The sequence below is a fragment of the Physeter macrocephalus genome, chromosome 16, assembly GCF_002837175.3.
Source record: "Physeter macrocephalus isolate SW-GA chromosome 16, ASM283717v5, whole genome shotgun sequence".
Classification (NCBI taxonomy): domain Eukaryota; kingdom Metazoa; phylum Chordata; class Mammalia; order Artiodactyla; family Physeteridae; genus Physeter; species Physeter macrocephalus.
In genome coordinates this window covers 72,232,689-72,255,492 of record NC_041229.1, presented here as the reverse complement: position 1 = coordinate 72,255,492, position 22,804 = coordinate 72,232,689, and the positions used below count along the sequence as shown (strand labels likewise).

The following is a 22,804-nucleotide window of genomic DNA, read 5'->3' as shown; positions in this document are numbered from 1 at the left end:
CACATATATGAGTGACACATTTGAGGAAGCCATTCAAGACCCAGTATAAACACAATGAACAAATGGCAAGGATGTGGAGAAAAGGTAACCCTTCTGCACTGTTGGTGGGAATGTAAAATGGTGCAGCCACTATGGAAAACAGTATGGATGTTCCTCAAAAAACTAAAAATAGACTTACCATATGATCCAGAAATTCCTCTTGGGTTTATACCCAAAGAAAGTGAAAACACTAGTTCAAAAAGATACATGCATCCCAATGTTCATAGCAGCATTATTTATAATAGCCAAGATATGGAAGCAACCTAAGTGTCCATCAACAGATGAATGGATAAAGAAAATGTGGTGTGTATGTATACATGCATATATATGCATACATACACACACACACACACACACACACACACAATGGAATATCACACAGCCGTAAAAAAGAATGAAATTCTGCCATTTGTAACAACATGGATGGACCCAGAGGGTATTATGCTTAGTGAAATAAGTCAGACAGAGAAAGACAAATACTGTATGTTATCATTTATATGTGGAATCTAAAAAATGAAACGAATGAATATAACAAGAAGAATCAGACTTACAGATATAGAAAACAAACTGGTGGTTACCCGTGGGGAGAGAGGAGGATGAAGGGGCAAAATAGGGGTAGGAGATTAAGAGGTACAAATTACTATGTATAAAATGGATAAGCTACAAGGATTATATTGTACAGCACAGGGACTATAGCCAATATTTTATAATAACTTTAAATGGAATATAATCTATAAAAATATTGAATCACTATGTTGTACATCTGAAACTAAAAATAAGACCCAGGGGCTTCCCTGGTGGTGCGGTCGTTGAGAATCTGCCTGCTAATGCAGGGGACACGGGTTCGAGCCCAGGTCTGGGAGGATCCCACATGCCGCGGAGCAACTAGGCCCGTGAGCCACAACTACTGAGCCTGCGCGTCTGGAGCCTGTGCTCCGCAACAAACCCAGTATAAAGTGCTAAAATTGTAAGTGGAGAGGAGGTAGGCTTTCATAGAGAAAGAGTGCCCAGTTCAGGCCACAACAGTCAGGAAAGACTGCAAGAAACCCATGGGCTTGAGTCATTCCCTGAAAGGATTGGATTAGAAAAAAAAGAAAATTACTAACATGTATTGTATGCCTTTTATATTCTAGGCACTATGCTAGGCAATGTTTTAGCTTATTGTGGTCTCATTACAGTTTTGCAAAGTATATATGTACATCCATGTTTTACAGGTGAGGAAACTAAAACTTGGTTAATGTTATCAGATATTGTCTGAGTTTCAAATGTTATCTATGCTACCAAATATTGTCTACATTGTACAACTTTTTTTTAGAACTTTCTCTCTATTTTCATACTTTATTTTTAGAGACGTACACCAAATTCATCATGATTGAAGACAATAAGGAAAACAAAGATCATTCCTTAGAAAAGGGAAGAGCAACTCTCATTTTTTCCTTAAAGAATGAAATTGGAGGACTTATAAAAGCACTGAAAATCTTCCAGGTAAGCAGTCTCTGTATTTCTGCATAAAACTCTTATAAAATGGGTCTGTAAGATTATTTGTAAAGTCTTCAGAGGTGGACTACAGAAATGTTTTAAACACTTAAATTTCTAAAATACTGCTCGATTCTATCAAATGGGCAAAGGATACAAACAATTTATAGAAGAGGAGATGCAAATAACTAATAAAGAAATGGGGGAGGAAAGATTCACTTTACAGATTTTGAAGAAGCTAATTTTATTTTAATTAAATGAAATATTGAAATTTTAATGATATTATTTAATGATACATTAATAATATATTAAATGCTATTTTTTTATATAGCAAAATAACAAAGATTCTACAATCATACTACTCCCTACTGTCAAAGCTTCAGTGCATTTGGCACTTAAATACACCTTTGGTGTGAGGGAAAATTGATGTGATGTGTAGGGAAACAATCTGGTAATATGTATTGTGAGTCTTAAAATGTTCACATATTTTGACCCAGTAATTTTACTTCCATAAATCTATCCTAAGGAAATCAGGGTCAGTCAGAACAGGAATTTTTACTGAGTACTTACTAAGTGCAGCGTGTCCTGCTAGATATGAAGGTGAGTACTCTAACAAAGCAGACACAGTTCCAGCCCTCACAGTTCTGTATAATCTAGTGGAGAAGACAGACACTAAACAAATAATTTCAGTAAACAAATGATTACATGTGTGTAAACTGACCTGAAAGAGAAGTACCAGGTACTATGATAGCATTGAACTGGGAGACCTAACCCAGTTTAAGAGACACAAAGATTTATTTATAGGAATTAAAAAATTATAAACAAACTACTTGTCCTAAGGTATGGGACAGGTTAAATTATACTACTAGAACATCACTGGTATTAAGCTTGTAGGCTCTGAGGGCAGGCCACCTGAGTTCAGATCCTTGCTCTGTCACTTATTGGCTGTGTGATGGTGGGCAAATTAATTAGTCTCTCTGTGTTTCATCTTAGCATCTATAAAATGAGAACCCTACCTACCTCACAGGGTCACTGTGAGAACTAATAAAATTAATATATTTCAAGTGCTTAGGATAGTTCAAAGTAAATTATCAATAAATGTTAGCTATTTAGAAATCAGATTTATATCCATATGATATACTATTAAATAGCAGTTTGAAAATAATATTTCAAAGAATTTAAAATTCTAAATATAACAAATAGTCTAGAAGAGTTTGTGATAAAAAGCACCAGTTTTTTACCCAGCACCTCAGTTCCACTCCCTAGAGGCAATCTCTTTTAACTATTTCTGTTCTTTAGTTCTTTTAGTGGTGAATTTATAATGTCTAAATATTGTCCTGATCTCTCTCTGAGTTATCCATTTACATGATATTTATTTACTCTCTATTGTGAATGATACTGATACTGATACTTCCGTCCCTTCTTCCTCCTTCTCCTCCCCATATTTGATAATTACGTGATTACTGCAAGCTCTTCTTTTGATTACCTTGGAGTCTTTAAATAGTATACCTATATTTCTTCCATCAACTTTCTTTTTTATTTTGTCTTTAATCAAATAATACTTGTGCATGGTTTAAAAAGTCAACCCCACACTATAAAGCTTATAAAGAAAATAGCAGTCTTCTGCTTCATCTCTCTTCATTCCTAAATTCCATTTAATTTTTATGTTGACCTAGGTGCAGAGGGTTGAGCTAATCACACTCCTTAAATCACGTGGACACTGTCATCACTGATGTTTACAGCCTCCTCCTGTTTTATTCCATCTCCATTTCTCTCTTCTGATAGACAATTGCTCTGATACGTTTGATCTACACACTGAATTGTTTTTTATGTTACTTAGAATCTATGTTGAGTTTTTGCATGTGCATGGACTGGTAATTTATATAAATGTTATTGTACATACACTTTTTCTTTTGCTCAGCACTGTGTTTTGAAGACCTACCCGTGCTGCTACATATCCATCTCATTCGTTCTTCTGACTGCTGCAATGGTGTTGTGGGCGTGAATCCACCTATTTTTACTTATCCTCTGCCTATAGGGGGCAACCATCTTCAACGCTTTTAACTATATTTTCTCAGAGTAGCGTCCATATTTATAAACAATATGCTTATTCTGCTGCTATTCCTTGGTTTTTCCGTTTGTAGATATTACCTATTGATTTTCTCCAGCGGAAGTGAAGGGTTAGCTTCCTTGGCACAGCTCCCTTTCCAGCGGCCCCTCAACTTCCCTTCCCCCCATCTTCACAACGTAGTTATGCCCCAGTTTTTGGCTATATCAGTCTTCAGTGTTTTCACTATGAAGATGATGTAAATCTTGTTCAAAGAAGAGCCATATTATCCATTATTCTGACTCTTCTTTTCTTGTACAACAGGATTACAACATAGTTTTTAAGGGCATAGACTATGGAGCTAGACAGCCTGAGTTTGAATTCCAGCTCTTACACTGATTAGCTGTGTGCATTTGGGCAAACTGCTTAACCTCTCTGTGCCTCTGTTGCTGTAATTGAAATATCTGATAAGGAATGTCTCGCTTATTACTTTAACTCTACCTGAATTTTCCTAGACCTTCTTGACTAAACTTTTCTTCCAGGTAAGAAGAAAAGAAACTAAATAACTTTTAAGTTATTTAGTTACATTTCCTCACCAAATTCCATCAAGTTTTTCATTTTGGTAGCACTCAATTTTAGATTACTTTAGGAAGAATTGAAATTTTGTGTCTTTTTCTCCAAAAACATAATTTATAGCTTTATATTTATTCAAGTCATCATTCGGAAAATATTTATGAATGTACTCTTATTCTAAAAATTCATAAGAAATAGATTCAATAAAACTCTCCTTTACTCCTGATCAATTCCAATATATTTTGTAACTGGCTCTCTTGTATTGATTCCATGATAGATTCTACGTTCCAGGATAAACCCTGCCTATTCCAATTTCCCAACATCCCTGACATTCACTCTCCTTTCTTATTTATCAAGTTAATGTTCCCTGATAATTATCTCATCCCTACATTTGCTTATACAAGTTCCTCCTGTTTGGAATCTTACTTCTTCCCTTCTGTCTTCCTATTCTATCTATTTTTAAAGACTCATCTCAGTTCCTATCTGCTCCATTGAACCTTCTACCTTCTCAAACTCCTGATGTTTTTTTCCGTTTCTGAACATCTGCGCCTGAACACTCACTATTTATATTTTCTCTTAGTCTTTCACGTGTTAGTCAACTAGATTGTACACTCCTTGTACGTCTTGCCCTTTGTATGCTTCACAGCCATTACTTGGCTACACAGGTGTTCACTAAGTTAATTTAGATTCAGCTGGTTAGTATTGGAGATCATCTACTCTAACTTTCTCGTTTTTTAGATGAAGAAAACTGTTGGTGACTGGTTCTTATGTTTCATGATTATGTCACCAGGGCTTTTCCTTAGCACCCAGATTGGTAAGAGAAGATACCTTCCCCCCACAGGTTTACACATATGGCACCCCACAGCTCAGGCTGGCACGCAAAGAGATCAGAAGCAGCAATCTTATTCAGCTGGTTACTGAGTTTGTAGCTTAAGATATTGGAGGTATTAAATATTCCATGTTCAAGCTGTTCATATAATTGTATTAAATGCATTATTGCAAAGGAGACTTTTCTTTTTAAAGGACTAACACTACATCACTTAAAAAAACACCTAGCCTTTATTTGTGAGAATTTTCAAAGGGTTCTTTTTATCTAGGAGACTAAGTCTTTTGATTTGAAGGCCAATCAGTTCTGGCAATCTGAGGGACTTTCTACTGGGTGTTAATTTAATTAGATTCTGGAGGGTGTGATGAATTTTTCAAACTGTTTTTGAATAGTACCTAATATTTAGGGGGAATTATTTTGCTGTTGATGGCACTAAAAACAGCCTTTTTTCCCTTTGGCTATTATGACAAGTGATGAGACTGATTTTTAGTTGTAATGGAAGTAATCTGCTCAGAGACTATAACTATTTGAGGCAGTCATGTATAATCTTCATCCTCTGCTTTCCACAGGAGAAGCATGTGAACCTATTACATATTGAGTCCCGAAAATCAAAGAGAAGAAACTCAGAGTTTGAGATTTTTGTTGATTGTGATATCAGTAGAGAACAATTGAATGATATTTTTCATCTGTTGAAGTCTCATACTAATGTTCTCTCTGTGAATCTACCAGATAATTTTACTGTGAAGGAAGATGGTAAGTTTGAAAAGTGAAAATACTACGCAGAAGATTAAGTGCATAATGTGTGTCCTATCTTATGTTTAGCTTGAAGGCATGAAAGTAAAAATAAAACACTGTCTATTCAAATTGCTTACACTCTGATAATGAAGAAGATACAAAATGTAATTGCTCAAAATGCTAAAGAAAAATTATAAAGCAACATTTTATCAAGGGCGAGAGAAGTGAAAAGGAAAACTTGAGTACAAGAAAGAATTTAGAATAGTTAGAAATCCATTGTTATCTCAGTTTCCAAATCAGCAGGCATTTCTTGATTTCACAAACCTCCAATTCACAATCCCTGAACACTTAGTAACTCTTACAGGGCAGATACCTAGCAGATATTAAGTGAATATTTGAATTTGTTGAGAATGTTGACAATTACTGACAACTATGATGTGAAATACTCTATATATGAAATACAGTATTCTTCCTTGTCCTCACTTCCACCAAAACCAAATGGAAAGCTTCTAAGTTTTCAGATACTCAGGTAGCACAGAGATAATCTAAAATCTTCTACTGTGAAAAAATCCTTGCAGTTTACTTGGGGCAAGAGACAAATGGATAAATCGGTCACATTTTATATATGGTACTCAATTTAAAATAATCCCTTCAGATTATGTCACAAAATTTGGGTGTAATCAGGGCTGATATTCATCTGTTATGTATTCATATGGCTGTATAAAGTATTAAAATATCAAGATTCTACATCCATGTCTGGCTGGCAGATAGCTTTTCCCCTGAGTCCCTTAAGTGCTCCTCACCATGCCTGAAGCCCATGTGCCCCCAGTTTTCCCCTAGGAGTCCTATGCCCACCACAAACAACTAGAAGATTAACACCTGGTAGAGCCGGAGCTTGGCACTCTGCTTGTGTCTATTTTGAGTGATTGGTGCCCCTGTTGTTTTGTTGCTAAATCTCTTGACTATCACTTCTGGGTATGTTAGAGCATTAAACTGGAGCAAGAAGAATTGAGTTCTAGTCCTCTCTGTTCCATTAGCGATGAATGATCTTGGATAAGTTACTTCACCTCTCTGGATTTTGGTTACCCCATCTATAAAATGAAGAGTTTTATAGAGTCTACATGGTTCAGCTGATTTTTAGGGAACACCAACTTGTATCCGATATTTCTACTAAGAAATGGGGATACAAAAAGAAATAGTCCTACCCGGGAGTCCTTCCCATTCTTTTCTGTAAGACAGCCATATGCAGATACATTGTAGTAAAACATAGTAAAAGCTTTCAGATAATTGGAGTCATAGTCATGGGAACCCAGATGATAGAGAAATAGCGCCACCTACAGGGTCAGGGAAGGCTCATTTGATTTGGGTCCTGAAGGAGGAGAAGGATATTCTCAAGAAAACAGAAGGAGGAGGTGCAGCAGGATGTGGGATGGGATAGGTATTCCAGGGAGAAGACCAGCCTTCACAAAAACTCAAGAGTTTTAGGAGAGCGTGTATGTGTGAGGGATAGTGAGAAGATCAAAGTGGTAAAGACATAAATTTTCTCTAAGATCCTTTTAATCAACAAAAATAAACATTCAGAGTTTTAATTAAATTTGCTAATTAAAAATTAGCCTTACTTTTTAAGCCTAGCTAAATATGTAGCTTAATTTTTTTTGAACTTTTGGTCTATTACTAAAGTACATCATTTCTGCAATGCTTAGGAAATTAAGGCTTAAAATATTTTTAAACTCAAAAACTTTGAATCAGATTTATTTATTAAAACTAGACCAATTTACTGGTGTACATTGTGCCTCAACGTACAAGCTAAACTTAAAAATCTCATCCAAATGCATTTATGACTTTCTTAATTTCTTCTTCTTTATTGCCTAATTTAAGATGGTCTTTTCAACTGTTAGTGTTTTTTGTATTTTTCAGGTATGGAAACTGTTCCTTGGTTTCCAAAGACGATTTCTGACCTGGACCATTGTGCTAACAGAGTTCTGATGTATGGATCCGAACTGGATGCTGACCATCCTGTAAATATTTTAAATAAATATTTTCATGAAAATAATGTAAAGCAAACTAAAAAATTAAGGGTATTATTTTTCTTTTCTGGAGAAAGTGCTTATTTTAGACTAAATAGGATCTTGATTAATCTGGGTTTCAGGAAGTGTTATTAGTCCTTCATGTTGGTGGACTTGAAACCAAGTGACTGAAGAGCATCCAATTTCATTGGCTCTAAAACATCTGTGTCATGCCTGGAATTCTTATCACTAAGAGCTATTCCAAGAATTACACTACAATGAACACCGTATCTGCAGTCGGTTTCTATCAAAATGGGCATGGGCTATTGGAGAGGGGAGTAAAGATAGGAAGGGGAAAATCATCACCCACACTGCCCAGCATAATTGGTTTATTATGCAGTTGATGAATTAGGAAGCTGTTTCCTTGGAAAATCATGGGATACAGTACAGGCATGAGTTGGAGAATTAGTAAGTCTAGAGCATTAGGACTTCTTATGGAGCTCTAGAATCCTAGGAGGGGAGGAGAGAAGAGAGTCAGCGTAGAGTCGCACAGACCAGGGATTTAATCTAGTTTCCACCACTTATTAGCTTTGTGAATGTGACCGTATACTGCCTTAGACAACCCCCAGCCGATCCATCCATTTATTCTATAATATCTTATTGAGTAAGTATTGGAATTAATAATTTGCTGTACCTGCCCTCTGGGAGCTTCCAGTCAAGTTGAAAAAGTAAAGCACAAACACACACATATATATATAAACACACATACAAGATTTAAATATGAAAAGTGTGCTAAGTGTCATGAACAGACTGCTTTGAGATATACACAAGAGTAAACACGTCTAGCTAAAGAGGTCAGAGAAAGGCAACCTTGTTAACTTGGCCTTAAAGAATTTTGGCAGGAAAGAGATGGAGAGGAAGGACAGCTCATTGCAAAATGAGCAAAGGTTCAGAGGCAAGAAAATCTGGGGCATGTTTATGGAAAGGTGTGTAAATCAGTTTTACTGACCTACTACCAAGTCCTGCTGATTTTCACCTCCAAAATATTTCTTTAATTTGTTCCTTGTTTATTCTTACTACCACATCCCTTAACTGGTCTTCCTTCCTCCAGCCTTGCCACCTCAAACCTGTCCTCATAGTCACTAGAACGATCTAAAGCCTCAGTGTGACCATAGAAGCATTATTCATAGTAGCAAAAAAGTGGAAACAGGGCTCCCCTGGTGGCGCAGTGGTTGAGAGTCCGCCTGCCGATGCAGAGGACATGGGTTCGTGTCCCGGTCCGGGAAGATCCCACATGCTGTGGAGCGGCTAGGCCCGTGAGCCATGGCCGCTGAGCCTGCGCGTCCAGAGCCTGTGCTCCGCAATGGGAGAGGCCACAACAGTGAGAGGCCCGCGTACCGCAAAAAAAAAAAAAAAAAGTGGAAGCAACCCAAATATCCATCCACTGGTGAATGGATAAGTAAAGCATGGTATGTCCCCAACATGGAATATTAGTGGCCATAAAAAAACATGAATTACTCAACATGCTACAACAGGGGTGAACCTTGAGAACACTGTGATAGTGAAAGAAGCCAGTCACAAAAGGCCATACATTGTGTGATTTCTTTTACATGAAATATCCAGAACCGGCAAATTCATAGCAACAGGGAGTAGATTACTGGTTGCCAGGGCTGGGGGTGAGGGAAAATGAGGATAGACTGCGAATGAGTAGGGTGTTTTTTTTCAGTGTGATAAAATGTTCTGAAATTATGGTGGAGGTGGTTGCACAACACTGTGAATATCCTAAACCCCCCTAAATTGTACACTTTAAAATGTCAGTTTTAAGGTATGTGAGTTATATCTTGATAAAGCTGTTATTTTTTTTTTTAAAAAAACCCAATGGCTTCCAATTACCCCAGGACCAAATCCAAGCTCTCAAACAGACCTTTACTAGCAGACCCGTAACTAGTCTTCACCACGCTCCACCTCACTCTCCAGGCTCCAGCAACATTGGATTACCTGTATTTTCTTAGGCGTAACATGCTGTTTTTCATTTCTGGGCTGTCCTTGGTGCTGTGCTTTCTGTCCTCCTCCACCTGGCTCTCTCCACTCCTCTTTTAGCTTAGGAGTCATTGCTAGGGACCCTTTCCTGACCCCCCACTACCCTCTTCTCACACTCTGGATTATGAGTTTCTTTTTGAGTTCAAGTGGTATTTTGTGCCTGTCTGTAATAAGGCACTTAACCATATTGTTTCAAAATAATTGGTTAAAGTAAACTCCTTGAAGACCCAGATTGTGCTGTATTTCTCTGAATTTCAGCACAAGGCCAGGTGCATAATAGGGACTTGTAAATCTGTGTTAAACACACAAGTCTCATTCTTTCCTTTCAAGTGTCCTCTCCTTCTTTCCTATTTTGTATTATTGGCTATTTCCTCCTAAGATTTGCTTTTTGATGCCTTATTTTGTCATTTTTTTTCTTAAATATTTTTCATAGGTATAAATTCTAATGTTACTATTTTGTCTATCTTTTCATCATTATTTGCTTCTGCAAATGATTAATATGTCTGCATTTTGCAATAAAATCTGAGATTCAGTTGCCATGATTTCAAATATTAGTAATTACTACTTTGTTATTAATTACAGGAAAATATAACTGAAGATGTAGTCAAATGATTAAGAAAAAACTCACCCTTGGAAAAGAGCCATGTATTTTAACTAGGGTGGTGCTTTTCTTTTCCCTCAAACTATTTTATTTTTGTAGGTACTGTAGTATTTTTGTATCTATAGTATCTTTTATCTTTGCAGCCACTATCGTATGAATCTGTCATATAATGTTGACTTTAAAATAAAAATGATCATAAATTTCTAAACAGTGCTTGCTCAAAATAACAGTTATATAGCCCTTCAATATAGTCACTTGAATAATAATGAAATGTTTTCTAAATCATTTGTTAAGTATTTTTTAGTATGCATATTTAAAAACTTTTCTTTAATTATCAGGGCTTCAAAGACAATGTCTATCGTAAAAGACGAAAGTATTTTGCAGACTTGGCTATGAACTATAAACAGTAAGTGTACTATAAAAATAACTTATTCAACTTTGAACTAATGAAATAAATGGAGTAAATTATTCCTATATAATAAATAGAAAACAAGATACGTGCTACTGTTTATTGAATGCTAATTCAAGATAACTTCTCTTTATCTCATTAGTGGAGACCCCATTCCTAACGTTGAATTCACTGAAGAGGAGATTAAGACCTGGGGAACTGTGTTCCGAGAGCTCAACAAACTTTACCCAACCCATGCCTGCAAAGAGTATCTCAAAAACTTACCTTTGCTTTCTAAATACTGTGGATACCGGGAAGATAATATCCCACAATTGGAAGATGTCTCAAACTTTTTAAAAGGTAATGAACTGATTAATTTTTTGTAAGGGGAATATTGAACTCCATTTCAATCACAATAGAATTTTTAATAGAGGACTAAAGTCCAGTTATTTGGGAGGTCAGAATTTTTCTGTATTCTGTCCTGGCAATTCTCCAGGCACCACATTTGAAGAGGGACATTCATAACCTGGAGCAAATGTAGAGGAAAGTGAGCAGAATTGTAAGAGGATTGGAAAATGTATCATATAAATAAAATTTGAAGGATTCTCAGGGTGTTTAATCTGGAAATTTAGGGGACTTTATAGATTTATTTAAATATTTGAAGGTCATCTTATGTTATAGAGGGATTCCTATGTGGCTCTGAAGTAAAGGACAGTCGGATAGAAACAGCAAACTTTTAGTTCGAAACGGAGAAGATCCTGTTAAAAGAGCCATTTGAAAATGGGACAGGCTCATGAGATGGTTAGTTCCACATCCATAGAGATGTTCATGCAAAAGTTCCACACCCACTAGAGGGTTGTGATAGAGGAGATTCAAGCACCTTCGGGAAGCTTGGAGTAAATGATCGCTGAAGCCTCTTTCCACACTAAGATTCTATCGTTTTCCCAAAGAAGAAGATGTGTTAGTAGAAACATAAACAAAGACTAAGGGCAATTTTGCTCCTTTTAGTTCATCATGCTTACTTGGTCCAGGCTTCCTTATTTTTTCTCACTAGTATAGGAAGTAAAAGGATCAGTGATCTCTAGGATCTACAATATGTAAGAAAAATAAATATCCCCCTTTGATCTCAGCAGATTAAAACCTTAGGGAAAAAAATAGGCATTATGTTTTTGACTCAAAGGGAGTTTATCTTATTTCCATCATGATCTGAAATTACTATCTTTGAATTTATTATATAGACTGTTATAAAAATATACATATTTATTCAACTCCATAATTCTCATTCCTCAACCACTATACACAAAACTAAGAACTAAACAGGAGAGGGCAATATAGTTTTTACAAGGGAAGAACTCATATAAGTGGTTCCTACAAAAACTAGATTTTTTTTTTTTTTGCGGTATGCAGGCCTCTCACTGTTGTGGCCTCTCCCGTTGCGGAGCACAGGCTCCGGACACACAGGCTCAGCGGCCATGGCTCACGGGCCTAGCCGCTCCGCGGCATGTGGGATCCTCCCGGACCGGGGCACGAACCCGTGTCCCCTGCATCGGCAGGCGGACTCTCAACCACCGCGCCACCAGGGAAGCCCCAAAAACTAGATTTAAAAAAAACAGTGATTAAGAATGGCAGAGAACCAAAGCACATGACCTTGTGTGACTTAACAAAGATGGACTAGCATATGCTACAGAAGTTGTCATCAAATCACACTTGCATGAGATCTGGAGGAAATATTTTGTTATAGATGCGAAACTGAAAGCTGATCACTTGGGGTCTGGAGCTTGAGCAGGCTGCAGAGCTTGTTGCAAAAGGTGTTTCAAGGCAAAGTGTCAAAGAGAGAAACCAATATTAAAAGACAGTTCAAACAAAACATGAGTTGGAAGGGACTACCTGCCCTGGCCACTAGACAACCGTGGTTGTTTAAATAATTAAAATGAATGTAGGGACTTCCCGGTGGTCCAGTGGTTAAGACTCTGCCTTCCAATGCAGGGGGCATGGTTTCCATCCCTGGTTGGGGAACTGAGATCACACATGCTGCGTGGTGCGGCCAAAAATAAATAAATAAATAAAAGTTAAAAAAAATAAAATGAATGTAAATCAAAATGTTAGTTCCCCAGCCACACTGGCCACATTTCAAGTGCTCAATAGCCACATGTGGCTAGTGGCTAGCAATAGGCTAGATGTTGAACATTTCCATCTTTGTGAAAAATTCTTTTGCCCATCGGAGTGGGAGAATCCAAGTACAAAGCATTGGGGTGGAACTGGAATTACCAGAGTGTGAGAGTTTGAAATGAAGGACAAGATCAGAGCTTATAGAGGTCCCCAGAGCCACTGCAGCCTAGTGGAAGGTGACTTTTACAGTGGGCATGCAGACTCAGGTATTGGGGAATGAAAGAGCACTATCCAGTTTAGATAACATAAGGAAACTACAAGAGGTAGTACTGGCTAAAAATGACGTAGTTTCAAAAATGGTTCTGATCTAAATTAATAGATCTTGTTAGTGAGTTTTTTTAGAAAAGAAAAGTAAGATTGTCTAGGGGATAGCCTAAGCCCTTCAGGGAAACAGCAAGGTGTAGTGTAAGGCTTGGGTTCTCATCCTACCTTTATCATCTACTGTGTGGCCTTGAGTGAGACTCAGTAATGTGCCCACTCTGAGCCTTAGTTTTATAGTTGTCACAATGAGGAGACTAAACTTTAACTCATATTGTAAATATGAAAGGAGATGTGATGTGTAAAAAATCCAACCCATTGCGTGGCCATGGTAAGTGCTTAATAATTATGACTTCCCTGAAGTGCATGTATGATACATTTTAGTTTCATGTTCTCCCTCAAAGTGTTACCTCGTGCCACTGGCAGAATTAAAATGTTGCAGTAAATAGTCTATTCTAGTGAAGATTTTCTCCTTTGCTTTGCAGAGCGCACAGGTTTTTCCATCCGTCCTGTGGCTGGTTACTTATCACCGAGAGATTTCTTATCAGGTTTAGCCTTTCGAGTTTTTCACTGCACACAGTATGTGAGACACAGTTCAGATCCCCTCTATACCCCAGAGCCGTAAGTACTTCTACTGCAGCATCCATCTATCAATATGGTACCTACGTCATGATTTTTTGTGAGGATCAAGCGAATTAGCACATGTAAAGCATTTTGAATGGTGCCTGGCATGTAATACATGTTCCATGCTCTCTACATGTTAACCATTATTATTAGCATTGTTAATTGACAACCTATTAGGTGCCAAGTGCTGTCCTAAGCATAGGGGATGTAAGACTGGAAAAAATCAAAGTTTCCTGCCTTCATAGAGTTTATATTCCAATGGGAGATATAGATAATAAACAAACAAGTAAATATATATATATATATATAATTCAGATGGTTATAAGTGCCATGGAGAAAAATAAAGTAGGGAAAGGGGACAGAGTTGTGTGTGGGTGGGTGTTTCTATTTTGAAAAGGGTGATCAGAGAAGGACTGACTGAGAAGGTCACATTTGAGCAGAGACCTGGTTTGGGGGTTGGGGGGGTTGACATGTCGATGTCTGTGCGTATTTGTATGAACTTACCTATGTGTGTTTGTGAGTGGCCAAGGTTTTGAATCAAAATAGTTTCTTTACTGTAATAGTGTCCTTTGTGGTCCATTTCCAAAGTAATACCACCTGATCAATTTGAATAAAAGTAAGATCAGGTTTTGATTTGATTGAATGGTTGATTATACATTTATGTTAAATGTCACAGTGTGACAACTTGTACCTCTTTTTCAGAGATACCTGCCATGAACTCTTGGGTCATGTCCCCCTTTTGGCTGAACCTAGTTTTGCTCAGTTCTCCCAAGAAATTGGCCTGGCTTCTCTTGGCGCTTCAGAAGAGGCTGTTCAAAAACTGGCAACGGTATAAATCTGGAAATAGCTGTATAGATCAGTAATCTTTAACTGGGGTGGGATGTGGGTATTTGTGTAGTTTAAAAGTACCTACTCAAGATGAGCATTAGAAAATTTGTCTTTGCTCATATTTAATTTAATTTAAATAATTTAAATAACATTAAAGGAAGATGTAAAAATTTAAGGCTTATCCAAAGAAGACCTGAGCTTTTAAAAAAAAAAAAGGCAGAGAGACAGAGAACACTAGAATACAATAATGTTAACAGTTGGTATACCTTCTTTTTTTAGTAAAAATGATAGGTTCCCTAAAAATTATGCTAAAAATATTTTTGAGCACTAGGTACAAAACATGCTGGAAATAGAAAGATGAATAAGGCCTGGTTCCCACCTTCAAGGAACTTATACACAGACACTTACGTTAGAATGAGAGGAGGTCTGTAGAGAAGCTCAGGCCGGGTGCTCTGGGAGTGCAGAGAACTGCCTGGGGAAGGTTTCATGGAAGATGAACATCTGGACCAGCCCTGGGAAGATGGGTAATGTTTTCACCTGCCAGGAAAGGAAGGAAGAGCATCTCAGGATGAGGGCACACAAGGAAAGACAGGAGGTGCTTGGTGTATCTGAGGAAATGATAAGGAGCTGGAGCAGAGTGTGTGAGGGTCGGGGAGGTGGTGTGAAATAGGCTAGATGGTTAGAACAGTGCTCTCAAATTGTGGTTTGGGGACCCCACAGGGTCCTTGAGTAAAAGATCCATTCAAAATGTAGAGTGGATTTTAATGTGAGAGACAGAGTTCATTGATATGGTTTCAGATTCCACATTACAGCTGTACTTTAAGAAACTGCCACTTGTTGAGTTTTGATGTTGTGTCAAAGAAGAATAGCCACAATTATCTGAGAAGGCTATTACAATATTCAGCCCTCTTCCAACTACTTATCTGTGTGAGGCTGACTTCTCTCCACATACTTGAACCAAAACAACTTATTGTGACAGGTTAAATACAGAAGCAGATGTGAGAATCCATCTGTTTTCCAGCCAGACATTAAATAATATCAATCCGGACACTAAAAAGATTTCTGACAATATAAAACAATGAAACTTTTCTCACCGTTTTTTTGTACAATATAGTTACTTTTGATTAAAATGTTATTTGTGTTACCATAAAATGGTTTATTATAATTTTAACATTAATTAGTAAACATTTAAATTTTTCTCAGTTTACATTTTTAATATGGTAAATATAGCTAGCTCGATCCCACATAAACAAAAGGTCTTTGGGGTCCTCAGTAATTTTTTAAAAATATTTATTTATTTATTTATTTACTTATTTATTTTGGTGGTGTCGGGTCTTAGTTGCCACACACGGGATCTTCGTTTCGTCATGTGGGATCTTTAGTTGCGGCATGCAGACTTCTTAGTTGAGGCATGCATGCAGGATCTAGTTCCCCGACCAGGGATCGAACCTGGGCGCCTGCATTGAGAGTGTGGAGTCTTACCCACTGGACCACCAGGGAAGTCCCTCCTTAGTAATTTTTAAGAGTATATAAGAGTTCTGGGAACAAAAGTTTGAGAAGTCTGGTTTGGAACGAGGCCAGATTGTAGAAATACTTGTGAGCTATCCTGGGGGTCTTGGATTTTATTCCAGGGTACTTTGGGTCAGTGACTAAGAGTTGTAATTTGTTTTAAATTGAGTCCTTCAGGATGTGAAAGTAATACTGATGTCCTTTTGCAGTGCTACTTCTTCACTGTGGAGTTTGGTCTATGTAAACAAGAGGGGCAGCTAAGAGTCTTCGGTGCCGGCTTACTTTCTTCCATCAGTGAACTCAAAGTAAGAGCTGTAAATCTTTGCACATAACCATATTCACTTAAAGTAATTGATACGACCTGAAATAGTTTCTGGATTTTAATTTATTTATTTTTATTATTTATTTATTAATTATTTTTGGCTGCCTTGGGTCTTTGTTGCTGCGCACGGGCTTTCTCTAGTTGTGGAGAGCGGGGGCTACTCTTTGTTGTGGTACGCAGGCTTCTCATTGTGGTGGCTTCTCTTGCTGTGGAGCACAGGCTCTAGGTGCGTGGGCTTTAGTAGTTGTGGCACGTGGGCTCTAGAGCGCAGACTCAGTAGTTGTGGCGTACGGGCTTAGTTGCTCTGCGGCATGTGGGATCTTCCCAGACCAGGGCTTGAACCCATGTCCCCTGAATTGGCAGGCGGATTCTTAACCACTGTGCCACCAGGGAAGCCCTAGTTTCTGGATCTCAATAAGAGCTGACTGTGGAAAATACTTGGGGTGGCAGTAAACATCACCTAAGAGGCATTTTTCTATATTTCCTAAGTTTTCTGAATAGATATAGATAACTATTCAGAATGTAGTTATATCTTTTAAATAAAAAAGTATTTTAAAACAAAGTCTTGCTGTTTCCTCACCATTTTTGGTGTGCTAGCAACAACTTCAGTAATTTCTAGGGAATTCTTTGAGATGTATTATTTATCCAATAAAGGAATGAACTTATGTTTGTTGAGTGGTGGATGTCCATGAAATATTGTCCAAGGTACAGTCTTTCTCTCAAGGAGCCTACCACCTCCTGGTGGGTACAAGTCATGTATAGGAATAACTAGTGCAGGGTAGAAAGCAGATGCCATAATGCAGGAATAAATAAATAAAGATCCTTGGGTATCTCCTACATGGAGAAGAGTGTTAGAACAATGGAGTGGTCTTGGGGCATTTATAGGGAATAGCAAGCCATTTGTTTTGCTGGCTCTGGCAGTTGTGTGTAGAATGTGATCATGAAAATAGATAGTATCATTTGATTCACTGACTCTTCATCCTCTAGCACGCACTTTCTGGACATGCCAAAGTAAAGCCCTTTGATCCTAAGATTACCTGCAAACAGGAGTGTCTCATCACAACTTTTCAGGATGTCTACTTTGTATCGGAAAGCTTTGAAGATGCAAAGGAGAAGATGAGGTAAAGTATATCTTCCTCATGCCTTAATTTCCCTCTGCAAAAGATAGGTCCAATAATGGTAACAAGTCACAGAAGTAAGCAGCTGGATAATTAGAAGCCCACTAGGCACCTTTTGCCTGTAACACATCTCTCTTTCACAGTAAATATTTAGGGTGTGTTGTTTATAATGATGTTCAGTGTTGCAAATATGAATCAGATACACTGAGAAATTGGTTACTTCCTATTCCTTCCTATCAGAGAGTTTATAATCTAATAGGAAAAATAAACTGTATGCAAATTACTATACAACAAGTAGGAAGCCTTAAAGAGATACAGATGAAACACTGTTCTGCATTTTATTCAGGAGCAATTCATTCCAGCTAGGGGAACAGGGAAAGCTTAATGGCATTTGAGAAAGGACTTGAAGTATACACAAGATTTAGATATGTTAAGTTTTAGACTAACGGACAGTATTTGGTTTTTATCATTTTCTCCCTAGAAATTGATTGCCTCATATTTGTTTTCTTAAATAGAGAATTTACCAAAACAATCAGGCGTCCATTTGGAGTGAAGTATAATCCGTATACACGGAGTATTCAGATCTTGAAGGACACCAAGAGCATAACCAGTGCCATGAATGAGCTGCAGCATGAGCTTGATGTTGTCAGTGATGCCCTTGCTAAAGTCAGCAGGCAGCTGAGCATCTGACAGTTGCCAGTCCTAATCCCGAAAGCATCTGAGCATTCAGAGGCCTGTGGGCCAACTGTTGCTTTGCTTGATAACCTGGTTGTGGAGGAACAGCAACCAAACAATATTCTCCATTCCCATTCCTTAATGGACCATTAGTCTTTGAAAATCTGTACCTGGATACTCTAGCCACTACTTTTTTTCTTTTTTTTCTTTTGGTAACAGCTTTAGTGAAGTATAGTCTAATTTTATTTTCCCCAGTTCTTCTTGAGTAAAATGACTTTGATGATCACTTAAAATACCTTGGTGGTTATTATGGAGCTGATCCATATTGTTACTTAAGATTCTCTTATTTCTACAATAGCTTACTTATAACTGAATTTGTGCCAAGCTTGGTCACATTCACATGCCCAAATTTAATAGGGGATCAGCTGTCTCTGCTGCTAGCCTGAGCAAAAGCAGAGAGGCCTTTGCATATGAAACATACCTGGTAAAAGAGCAAATAGTCTATTTTTAAGTGTAGTGTCTTATAGGGAAAAAGGAGTATCTAAGTCTAGATAGGTTGATTGGAGTATAATCCTTAAGTCCACGTGAAGAATTTGTGACTTTATTTTGAAGGCACTAGGGAGCCCCTACCTGAGTGACCATCCTCCTTGAAACTCTTTTCTTTCTGTGGCATTGCATATGTTTTACATTATCTGTCCTACTCAAGAGGCCAAAGGGAACTTGCAAGGCCCTGAACTCTGACATGCAGCCCCAGAGAATATCCTCAGGTTAGCAGGAGACAGTGTTGTCAAAGGGAGAGTTCAAACTGAGACAGATGAGAGGCGTGCAAAGTTTAAGTTGGAAAAGCAGTGCCAGGCACTTTATTTCCAAGGTATAAGGTGAGACCATAAATAGGAAGGCCAGGCGTGACAGTCGAGTGTGGGGAAATGGGGAGGAGATGGTGTAAGAGAAGTCAAGAAGAGCATTTTAGGACTGACACTGTAATTAATAATGAAGGCTGCAAGCACTGGCTTTTATGTGGTGTTAGCAGTGTAGTACAGGGAGCAGGCTTGGTATAAAGCGGTAAAGCTGGAATCCCCAAGATAGGCTTGTGTCTCTTCAGTTTGCTCCTTTCCTCCCCCCACCCACTAAGGGAAGACTTTCCTCAAGTTTCTGTCTTTAGCCTTCTTCTCTCTCTGCTCTCTGTTCACGGGAGATGTCATCCATGTCCATGACTTTCTTATTTCGTATGTCTCCCATATTTGCAATTCTAACCCTGACATCTGTCTTGAGTTTTTGCCTCTTACATCCAGCTGCCTGCCAGATATTTCCATCTAGATGCCCCATGAATTAGGCTAATGTTGTGTAACTTCTTGTGGCACCATTCATTAGAATGAAATGGGGTTGTGCAACATGGCAGCCCTGTCAAATATCTTAAACTCTATAGGTCCGAAAAGAAACTCAGAATCACCAGAATATTGTGCCCCATCAGTTTCCTCTCCCAGTGATCTCATTTCTATTAATTGTATTAAGGGTCATATTTTCAGCTGATTTCCCATTCTTAATCAGCTATTTAAAGACCGTGTCCTTAATTTTTTCACATTAATAGTCAAATTGAATACCATTTAACGTTTTATTTCAACAGACAACTAGATATTTTAATCCTTTTTAGGCCTCAAAGGAAATTATTTTAAAAACTCTTAAAAATTTATTTCATTTTATGTTATACGAGGAAATAGAATTAGGAAGAATAATTCATGCTACTTCAGATTTTTACATTACTTATAAATTTTAATAGCTGATCAACTGTTAAGTATACCTTTGATGGTACTAGATCTAAATCAGCTAATCTAAAACCTTTTGAAATATTGGTTAGGTAGTTTATAATTAGTGTATTTGGTTGCAAGGAAATCTATGAAGCAAACTATGATAGATAGCAAATAACAACAAATCATGCATACTGTATCTGGTTTGGTTATTTTCATACAACTTTGATCATTGCAAAGAATCGTAGTTATTGAATTTTTAAATGATGGTATTTCAAATCACTCTATGACAAAAGCACACTAAAGTAAATGTTAAAGACACAACGATTATAATTCACATCTTCAGAATAATGGAAATATTTAATGATTGGTTTCAGTTCTTTCTTCTAACCTTGAATTTATGATATTTGGTAAATGAGGAGTTCTGAGAGTCTTAGCGTTTTCATGCATTTTAAATATATTTCTTCAAATATATGAGAACAGAATTGAACCAAAAGTGTGGTTCATAATTCTTAATCAGTGAGTTATTACTCAGAGACATAGATGGTATTTTCCTGACTTTTTGAAGAATGCTCCAAAATCTGGTTGTCAGTTGCCTGCATTTCTTAATCTGCCTATTTTGTCATTTGGAGTTATACAGTGGTTATGACACACCAAAGTGTACAGAATTATAGTTCATTTTTAAATTGCCTTCCAAACTGAAAAAATAAAAAAACCTGGAATTGTCTAAAGGAATGCATAATAGAGTTCGTATATTAATTTCTAGGAAATGTATAAAGATACTGTGGTCTTATTTCAGTCTAGTCTTTATTTTACTATATGATATACATTTATGACTTGCAAGTTTGTTATTCAACTGGATAATAAAAGGACACAAAATTCATGTTCTCACTAAGCATTTTTTTTGTCAAATGTTATGTTAAAAACTGATTTAAATGTATATTAACAATTTCATTAGTTTCAGAAATCTGTAAGATCCATATACTTCTTAAAAAGCCTACAAATATGTGATGTAAGGGGAGCCAAACACACCTGGAACCTGGAAACCACTTTTTGGAATTCTTGATAAAGTCTCAGTCTCATGTTCCTCATCTGTAAAGTGAGCTAAATCTACTTTACTGGGTTATTGTAAGAATTATGTTGTGAGAGGACTTGTAAAAAGAAACATTAGCCATATGTAAAGAATCATTAATCTCCTAATCAGAGATCCCCATAGCTTCTGGATGATTTTTATCTTCCTTCAGAGGGAATTAACCTTTGCATCGAGCAGATAGCATATAATGGCAGGGAAAGCTCATCTTAGTCCTAGCAGGGATTAAGCCGACTTGAAGCTGCGTTTCAGTCTTTGTGAGGGCTGATTTATTTCCAGTTCACCTCTACTCTTAGGGTGCAGCCCTTTAGGGATCTCAAAGGAAAGCTACGTGTGTGTACCAGGGCTTCTCCTTGGGGACCCTGGACTCCTACTTTTCTCCCCTCCTTTACTCTCATTCCCCCCCACCTCCCGACACCATAAAAGTGCTAAAAGTACTGTTCAGTTTCTCAGCTTCTCAGCTGCTGCTTTCAGCCCAGTTTCTTAGCCTCCAAGTCACTGCTTGCTAATTAGCAAATGCTTCAAGCAGAAAAGTAGTGCCAAATATAATCTCTCAGCTTTTAGATCTTGGCCCTCCAAGTTCTGGCTGCTTTGATAGCTCTCCGATGACTTGAAACAGATTTAAAAAATATTTTCCCCCAGTTTTTCTAATTGTTTTTGGTGAGAGAACTGGTCTGTAGCTAGCTAATCTGCCTTTATTTAAAGTGGAAATCTGACCTTGGAGTAACTCATTTAACTTCTTTGAGCCTCAGTTTTCTCATCTATAAAATAACGATTCCAACAGTACTTATCATACCAGTAATATTGAGAGGATCAAATAAGATCATCTAAAAGAAAAAATTTCCTAACCTGTATAGTATAGAGAGATACTCTGTATACTTGAAATACTTTATATTTTCCTCTTATGGGGAGACAAATCACCCGAAAGTGATACCAATTTAAATCTAGCTCCATTCAAGAACTGCAACTCAACCAAGCTGCTAATGGGAAGAGCTAGTCGGTGGTACGTACATAGGTGAAATCGTAGCTGCATTTCAACACATCTCAACACTTCCAAGAAATTGTATTATGGGATATAACATAATAATATAACTGTAAGTTAAAGTTACAGTTAATATAAATTGATGCATGTATATTCAAGGGATGAAATTGGGAAAAAACTGTATCCTTCCAGACCCTCTCTCTATGAAAACTGACTCTGGGTAGTTCCCTCTTGCCCTTTTGCATGAAATCTCAGGTCCCTGTCTTGAATTTTCTGCTCACTCTAAGTCCTTAGCTTCTAATGTCCCTCTCCACGCCCCCCCATTTCAGTATTTTAAAATTCCAGTGTTCTGTAAAAGTTCAAAACATTAGATTTTAAGGTTAAAGTTTTTCTTCTTCTCTACAACTGAGAAAGGAAGAGTTGTGCTTTGTGTTTTTATTTTCTTGCTCCTTTTTTCTTACTCACAAGGATGCCTCTGGCTTCTGCAGGGTTTGGGAATGGTGGTGGGGAGGAGAGGTAAGGAGTAGGAAGTTCTTTTTGGTCTGATACTGTTGTGAGTTGGCATATGTGCTTTCTGTACTTGGTAAGTATTTAATGCTGACTCATTCTCTGTGGGTGTTTTTTTTTTTTTTTTTTAATGGTACGCGGGCCTCTCACCGCTGCGGCCTCTCCCTTCGCGGAGCACAGGCTCCGGACGCGCAGGCCCAGCGGCCATGGCTCACGGGCCCAGCCGCTCCGCAGCATGTGGGGTCC

The 22,804-nt window shown here is 37.7% G+C and overlaps 1 protein-coding gene across 1 annotated transcript; it reads left to right on the top strand.

The window, feature by feature from the left end:
- The first annotated feature begins 1,407 nt into the window (after positions 1-1,407).
- Positions 1,408-19,831, top strand: TPH1 (tryptophan hydroxylase 1). Its single transcript, XM_007118130.3, has 10 exons — positions 1,408-1,524; positions 5,531-5,714; positions 7,614-7,714; positions 10,682-10,749; positions 10,895-11,091; positions 13,644-13,779; positions 14,485-14,611; positions 16,329-16,424; positions 17,429-17,562; positions 18,075-19,831. The coding sequence occupies exons 1-10, from the start codon at positions 1,408-1,410 to the stop codon at positions 18,247-18,249; spliced, it is 1,335 nt and encodes a 444-aa protein (XP_007118192.1). The 3' UTR covers positions 18,250-19,831.
- The last annotated feature ends 2,973 nt before the right edge of the window (positions 19,832-22,804 follow it).

Excerpts from the sequence above, each read along its gene's own strand:
- TPH1 (XM_007118130.3), top strand. The coding sequence starts at position 1,408 with ATGATTGAAGACAATAAGGAAAACAAAGATCATTCCTTAGAAAAGGGA. Across the intron at positions 13,780-14,484 it reads CCCCTCTATACCCCAGAGCC|AGATACCTGCCATGAACTCT; the intron begins GTAAGTACTTCT and ends CCTCTTTTTCAG. Across the intron at positions 14,612-16,328 it reads CTGTTCAAAAACTGGCAACG|TGCTACTTCTTCACTGTGGA; the intron begins GTATAAATCTGG and ends GTCCTTTTGCAG.